The 8,686-nt window shown below is 31.2% G+C and overlaps 1 protein-coding gene across 1 annotated transcript; it reads left to right on the forward strand.

The window, feature by feature from the left end:
• Nucleotides 1–8,168: 8,168 nt before the first annotated feature.
• Nucleotides 8,169–8,447, forward strand: BDCG_16126 (uncharacterized protein; the record flags this gene model as incomplete). Its single annotated transcript, XM_045425388.1, has 1 exon — nt 8,169–8,447. The coding sequence occupies one exon, from the start codon at nt 8,169–8,171 to the stop codon at nt 8,445–8,447; it is 279 nt and encodes a 92-aa protein (XP_045279149.1).
• Between the last annotated feature and the right edge of the window lie 239 nt (nt 8,448–8,686).

Below are 8,686 nucleotides of genomic sequence, written 5' to 3' on the forward strand. Positions count from 1 at the left end.
TAAATCTTTCTATATTGAGATAGACACATCTGAATGAGCTATCAGAGACACTCTTCTACAGATGAGTAAGAATGACAAGCTGCATCTGATAATATATAATAGTAGAAAACTATCAGATGCTGAGCTCAATTATCCAGTGCATGAAAAGAAATTGCTAGTAATCAAGTACACACTGACATTGTGAGATAGATATATTAACAACAGGTATATGACAACAGTGATCACAGATCATGAAAGCCTTATCTATCTATAATTAACAATAAAATCTTTCAAACACTTAGTATATTGAATCTCAGAGTTTTAAGTGTACAATCTTCATATCAAATACTGAAAGAGATTGAATGCAGTGATATCTGATATAATCAGTCACAGATCTGATTTCATGAATAAGAGTTCTGTGAATCAGGCATAAGAAATATTTGTGTTAAATGTGCTGAGAGAATGCAAGAAATCAGAATGAGTGAACATCATGATCTCTTACTTAGAGAATGACAAGATATTGAATAACAAGTGTCTTATGAAAGTAGTAGAAGAGATGCTTCTGAACTTCAAGCTGAGAAAATTGAAAAATGATGTTATGCTTTACCATGATCTAGAATACACAGAAGCTCTCTATCTAGAATCTTCATTTAGATGTGACTTGATAACTTGTATATACAAGGAATTCAGTCACTTAGAAAGCTCTGAACTCATGAGCACACTTGAATCAAGAGTATACTAGTCAAGTATGACTGAGAATATTCAGACATACACTCATAAGTGTCTGAATTGTCAGATTGTGAAAGAATCTAAGAAAGGATTAAAATGCAAGAAAGTGCAACATCAGATAGAGTGTATAATATAACTGTTCAAATGATGAGAGATGAATCTCATAGATATATTACTGTGAATATCAAATGAAAATCAATGAATAATCACTGCTATTGATTACACTACTGACTGACCAGTCATGAAAGCAGTTTCAGAGATAATAGAGAAGATGATGATAAAGTTTCTATATAATGAGATCTATATCAACTATGAAATGCTGTGTGAGATTCTAACTGATAACATTGTGAATCTTGTAGAAGAAGTGATGAGACATTTCATAAGCCAGTTACAGATAAGACATTGTAGAATAACATTATATCACTCATGAATGAACAGAAAGATGAAACACTTGAATGAAATCTTAAGTAACATGCTGATAAAATATCTAGTGAGCAAGCCTATGAGACTATGAGATGAATATCTCAGACAGATGCTACTGGCCATGTGAATTTAACAGCATGCAGTCTTCAAGTGTTCACCATTCTATCTGTTGTATGAATTGCATCCGTGCATCTCAGAGAATGCTTTGGAAAAGATCAGAGAGGAAGCAGTTGTGAAAACAGCAGGAACAGCAGTTGCAGATGCAGCAGAAACAGCAGTTATAAATGCAGCAGTAGCAGTTGCGGACACAACAGTTGCAGACATGGAATCAAGATTGAAAGAGATCAGTCATGCATGTGCAAAAGCTAATAAGTTACTCCTGAACTGAGCAATTCAATTGAAAAGAATACAAGACTCACTTGTTAAGAAATCAAGTCTCAAGATGAAAATGTAAGTTCTCATACATAATGAGAGTTCTGAGAAGTTTCAATCTAGATGATTTAAGTTATATAAAATACTCAAATCACATTCTCTGAGAATATACACATTGAAAGAATCAGAGGAACAGATCTTATACAACTTAATCAATAATTCATAACTTATAAAAGTAAAGATGTAAGATCTAAGTAGATTATAATCATCTGCAGCACTATTATCAGTATTGAAAAAGAAGAGACTTACAATTGAAAAGTCTTACAAAGTAAGAGAAATCATAGACACTTATAAATCAGATGATCTCACTTATTCTGATCTTTTCACAATTATAAGAAAAGAATGAAAAGAAATGAAGAAATCAGATAAATATCATACTTCAATAAGTGATGAGACTGTAGCTGATTATATGATAACACACTGCAGATAGCAGATATAACATGATAAAGAGCAGTCTCAAAGCAGCAGACTTACATGTGAGTCAGATCACAGAAGAAAAAGGAATTCAGAGTTGAATTTAACTATTTACATCAGTTCAATTGCAGAGATCACAGAGAATGAACTATCTGAAATATTCACAGACATGTGAGACTAAGTCATCTCAATCTCTGAGAATGCTCAGAGATCAGATGAGATTAGTTTTAATGAACTGTTTACTGTAGTGATCTGAGCAGGTGAAGAGAGACAGTATAATACATAAGACAGAATTACAAAGATGAAAGCTGCTGAATCTAGTCACTGAACACTGTATTATATAGAGGTTATATAAGAGTAGTGACTAGCAGATAAAGGAAAAGTATAAGAAAAGAAAAGAGATAATGAATTGATTATCAACTGTAAGAGTTAGCTGTAAAAAGACAAATGTTATTATACACATCTCATTCATTTTCATACATTACATGTTTAATCTATTTTCAACATCATATCATCTGAAAAACATTAAAAACAAAGAAAATCTCAAAACTCAAGATCTGCAAGAGATTCAAGGGCTGCAAGCTGCTCTTGTAATAATACTATACATATCTCTGATTTCTCTACTGCTCTGTATACAACATTAATGTCATTTATCACAAGATTGACTGAAATATTAATATAGAAATGCGCATGTGTACATGTAGAGAAATTGAAGAAGAGCACAGAACTCACAGAATCAGAAGTCAGAGCAGAGAGAATAGAGGCAGAAGAAACAGAAGAAGAAGAAGACACAGAACTGAATAAACAATGACAGAAGTCACTCAGAGCTGAATACTTACATTCTGATATATGCACAATCTTTCTCATAGAAGAGGAAGAGAAAGCAATGAGAGAAGTTTAAAAGTGAAAGAGAGTAGTCTCAGCAGTATTATCATCTTTGATTAAAATGACCTCTGATGTCAGAGTAACTAAAAACTATTATTAGTATATAAAATTGCAAAATCAGAGATAAGAACAGTTACTGAATAAACACTCACTGATCTTAGAGTTGTATGTATAATTACAACATGCACAAGACTTCTCAGAAAGAGAGAGAGAGACACAGAGAAATGCAGGAAGTAGAACACAGCATGTGAACAGCTCATTTTCACAATAACATCTCAGACAAGGTGTACAAGTCTCACACTCACAGATGTAAAAGAGTATAACATTCATATTTCTGTTTCTGAAAACACAGATATCTTTTATCTGCACTATGAAGTCAGATAACAGATATTAGAGAATAGACTGATACAGATCTATTATTCTGAAGAAATTCATCAGAGTGAATGTTCTCACAATATTAAACTTTATAGTTATGAAAAGCTTCTTGATATCTGTGAATATCATAACTTCATACACAGTAAAATTCATAACAATTTTCTCTAAAAACAGAAAAATCAGTATTAGAAAGAAAAGATGAAAAAGAAAAAGACTTATAATCTTGACACTGTTGAGAGAGAAAGTGATTCTCTGATATAAATGAATGATTGTTTTATTATAAATATTTAAAATAAACATAATAATCAGTGTCTGTGACTGAGCTTCAGATAGTTGTGTTGTACATTGTCTTTATACAATAAATTATTCTAGAGATCAGTAAGAAGAGTGAGAGTGTATATACTGAGAAACATGATTTATCAAGTCTATACAACATCTTCTTAAAACAGAGAGAGCTGATAATGAAAGCAGAGATAGTAAAACCAGAAGTGACAGAAGTGAGAATTGTGAGAATAGAGATAGCAGAAGCGGGAGAACTAGACACAGAGATAGATGTAGAAGATTGAGAGAGAGTGGCGGAGAAAGAAACAAAGAAGACAGAAGAAGACATAGAAGACTCAGTCACACATGACACAGATAATTTCTTCATTATTATATTCTTCAGATTCTCAATCAATGATTTAATATTGAGTTCACTATCATCAGTGAATACAGAGCTGTCAACATGTGAAGATTCTATATGAATAAAAACAACATATCAGTATCTGCATTTATACAAAATTATGCTAGAAAACACAATCAGAAACTCACTGAGAAGAGAAACAGTTGAGAGCATATAAGAAGGTGAAGAGGGTGTATGAGAAGGTGAAGAAGATGTGTTATTCATGATAATATGTTCTGACAATCATTAGAGAATAAACAAGTTCTGATCATATTTCACAACATATTACACTTACTGCTAATAAACTGTCTGATATGAGCACTACAAGAATACTTGTTATGAGAACAGAGAGTCATTGCCAGAAACATGTACAATGTAATAGATGAACAGATGAAAAGAGTTGAACAGAAGAAGAGATAGAAATCTTGAATGAGATGATAATGTTTAATAATGATGATGATGAAGATGATGATTGAAAAATGAGAAAAGTTAGTGAATAAGTGATATAATATAGTGAAAGTTTCTTTGTGAGAGTGTATATGAAATGCTAGCTGAATTAGAGATAGATTACATGATTGTGAGACACTAGTGACAAGCTAATCCGCATGAAGCTAGGGTGTATGACATGATTACATGAGTGTGACTGAATCTGGTGAGGGAGAATGTAGTTTGGAAGAATGTATGACTGTCAGATAATAACACAGCCACTTCCGAACTACTAGCATATGAATGTAAAGAGGGCTCTAGCGGCCACTAATTAATTTAGTGTATGAGATTCAATATATAAGAAGCCGGCGTACGCCTGTAATTGTACGCTGGCTTAAGCAACCTTTGAATCACACTGAGACTGGCTATCAAAAAAACAGATAAAGTGACTATATATCAGATCTTAAAATGAAACCATGACTTGAAAAAAATGAGAAAGTGATCTTATTTGATCTCATTTAGTCCCATTCTTGGTATAAAGTTACTATTTTTAGACATTTTAAGGTTTTTTTTAGACTATTTTTAATTTTTTAAAAAGTAATGCTTTTTGATAATGCTCAAATGAGATTTAAAGTCATTTAAAGCAATAAAAATAATTTAAATTGAGAAGTGAAAATCATGGTCTAATTTGAAAAATGTGACAAGAGTAGACAGTAAGTTTCACTGAGACAGTATGAAACTACTATCTAATGTTAAAACCGTGTAATGGGATCAGTCAAATTGGTAATGAGACTATCAAAAAATCTGGTCCTGGTCTCAGACACGGTCACACAGTCAGTCTAACTGTGAGAGACACTTTTTGATAATTCTTCAACTCTGATTCTAGATATTATATATTGACTTTATAGTATATCTCAAGATTGAACTGAAGACAGAATTGATGTGAAATATGAAGATTTAAATTAAGTATTTAAAGAAGTATTCAGAATTCAGAGTTTTCAATTAATTGAAGAGAAAGATTCAGAGATATATATATATAAAGTAATTATTCACAGAAGTTATCAGATGAGAGTTATGAAATCAGAGTACTAATATATGATTATTTTCACATAATTTTCTTCAAATTAGAAAGTTAGTATTATTAAAAATTATTATCTAATAGAGTAACTTATCAGCTTATTAGTAATTTTCTGATTATTTTTCTTTTATTATCTGTATTCTGATAACTTCAGATGTGAGAAAATTTCTTCAGAGCTATAATCAGTTTATAATGAATGTTTCTGAATAAAGTTACAGTGATTGTAGCAGAGAGATGACTCTTCAGTAATCTATAATACAATCTATTAATAATTATTTCATAGTTCATCTCAGTATTTATGTTGAGTTTTTTATAAATTTCATGACCTGAAATCAGATATGAAGAATAAAGTAATTATTTATCATGATTGAAAAAGAGCATTCTGTGTTGAATTATAAATAATATAGACTTTGTAATTCACAGTGATTTCTTGAAGAGTTTATAAATCTTCAATAGAAGTAAAAGAAGTGAAAGAAGTGAATTCAGAAGATATAATAATAATTTAAGAAAGATAATAATTTATTTTTAATAACTAATCACTGATATGTATAAGAAGAATTAATATAAGAGAAAATAATCTTCTTTCTTAGCTTAGTTATAATTTTAGTACTAACTCAGATTGAATATCATTGATGTATAAAAGTAAATAAACAATCTTGATTAATCTCTGTCATATTTCTTGAAATATATTAATATTATGAAAGAGAGTGTTATTAAATTGTATTATCAGATAATATCATTAAAAATATATTAATATTGTGAATATCAATATTGAAAAAATATTGATACTTATACATTATAGTGACATGACATAATAGTTGAATATATATATATATATTATTTCTGATATTGATAATTCATTACAACTTGTACAATAATTTTTGAAAACTTAAAATTAATTTCAATTATTAACTAATAGTTATGAACTTATAACTAACTAATATAAAAAGAAAAAAACTTTTTCTACTTATTATCTTTCTTCTCTTTCACATTCTTCTCACTATTCTTTATAATTTACTTCTTATTCTTATTCTTCTTCTTCTTCTTCTTATCTGAGATGATAATCATTTTAAAATCTTTCTCTTCTGCCTTCTCAGAGAAGAGTTCTCACTGCTCTCTCTTAGTCAGATCAATCTGTATCTCAAAATCCTGCATTTTCTGATCTGCTGTATCAGGTTTCATCTCAGCAGTAAGCAGATTAATATGCTTAGAGAGTAGAGCTGTCTTCTCAATGTTCTGAATTATGAAGTGCATTCAAGATCTGAATAAGGTCTTAATTTCCTTCTTCTCTGTCAGCTTCTGCTAATCAATTAGAGAACAGAAGTGTTATTAAAAATCATTTTCTCTTAATAAAAAACTTACTAGTTTTGACTTCTTTATCTTCTACTTCAATATCTTCTTAATCTTCTTCTATCATTACTTATTTATAGTAACACTCTTCTTCTCTCTCTCTCTCTTTATCTTGATCTCAAATTATTCTCAGAACTTCTTCTAATCTTATCACTACTGTATAAAACTCTTCACTATCTTCTTTTCTAATCTCTCACAGACAGTGCTATTCACATTATTTCTATACTTAGTTCAGTCTAAATCTATTAAAAGTGTTACTTAAAATCATTATCATTCTACTCTTTTACAGAGTCTCTTCAAGGCATTATAACATGTCTTGTGATCTGTCTTCTTACACTTGAATGCTCTCTTCTTCTCTTTCTTCAATCTGTAACAGTACTCACGCGCCTTGATGATCTGCAGAACTGCAGAATATTTGAAGAGAAATGACATGATTGATTTTAATAAGTGTTAAGAGAGAGATAAAGACAGGTAATAATATGATAATAATGATGATAATGATGATAATAATAATGATAATAATAATAATAATAATAATAATAATAATAATAATAATAATAATAATAATGATGATGAAAGAGAAAGTGCATCAGAATATATTATTAACTTATCAAATATAAAGAGATAAAGAAACTATTAACAGCTTTCAGAGATGTACAGAAACAGCTACAGTATTATATAGTAATATTATCTTCATTCAATACATGCACTATTGATATTCTTTGTATACATTTATCATATAATCTATATCAGAGATACATGCAGATGTGGTTCGGAAGAACGTACGACCGTCGGATAATAACGCGGCCGCTTCCGAACTACTAGCGTACGCGTGTAAAGGGGCCATAGCGTACGCTAATTAATTTAGTGTATGAGATTACAATATAAGAAGCCGGTGTATGCCTGTAATTGTACACTGGCTTAAGCAACCTTTGAATCACATCTGATAGCATGTCTAAAAACTGGTGAGAAGCGCAGGCTTCTCCAGGGTGTGATAATTCTGTCTATGAAGCAATTTGTAGTTATCATGCCAGTGTGGTCCTAGAATGCCTCAAAAGATAGCATACAAAGAGTGATGAGTGAAAGAGCATTCAATTGATGCTGCTTTGCTTGTTGAGGGAAAACTTCATGCCCAGGCAAATGCCATGTATGTGAACAGATGAGGTGTGAGAAAAGGGATGAGAGTGGTGAATCAGATTCAAAGAAGACCGCTCTTCACCCAAAGAGATAAAAGAGAGAGTGGCCACCACCAGAGTCATATGATGATAACAGAGTGATATAGTGATATAATGATATAGTGATATAACAATACAGTGATAACAATAGACATTGTACAATCAATGAGAAACCACTAAAATGAATACCTCTTCTAGCTGATATGAATAACACCCTTCTCTGCTACCTGAATTGGAAGATATGCAGAACCTCTCAGAGGGATTACTTAAAGCAGTAAGAAAAGCAGCTGAGACAGCTGAACTGGAATTGAAGCTCTGTACATGTATGAGGATTCTAAATGAGATTGAGACCTTGTATATGCAGTGGCAGGCCAAGACAGAGGCCAAACAACAATTGACATTCACTGCAGATCAAGCATTTACTATGAAGAGCTTTATCAACACAATCATCATCATTAATAAGAATAGAGAAAATCAGATCTTAGGCCTGCAGCAGGAGATTGAACATTTACATAGATAGACAACTACATTAAACCTGAAGATCTCATCACAATTGTTCACAATCTCTTCAGAAGTGTACACATCATCAGAGACTGCTGTGCGGGATGAGAATCTGAGCATGAAATATATCAAGTCAGGAGATCTGCTGAAGTCATTAAGCTTCAATGATGACTGAAAAAATGATGCTGCAATCAGCTGGCTAAGTCAGATGTGATCATATTATCAGATTGAATGTGAACTCACAGATAGACAGTTAAT

The sequence above is a fragment of the Blastomyces dermatitidis genome (genome assembly GCF_000003525.1).
Source record: "Blastomyces dermatitidis ER-3 genomic scaffold supercont1.1, whole genome shotgun sequence".
Lineage (NCBI taxonomy): Eukaryota > Fungi > Ascomycota > Eurotiomycetes > Onygenales > Ajellomycetaceae > Blastomyces > Blastomyces dermatitidis.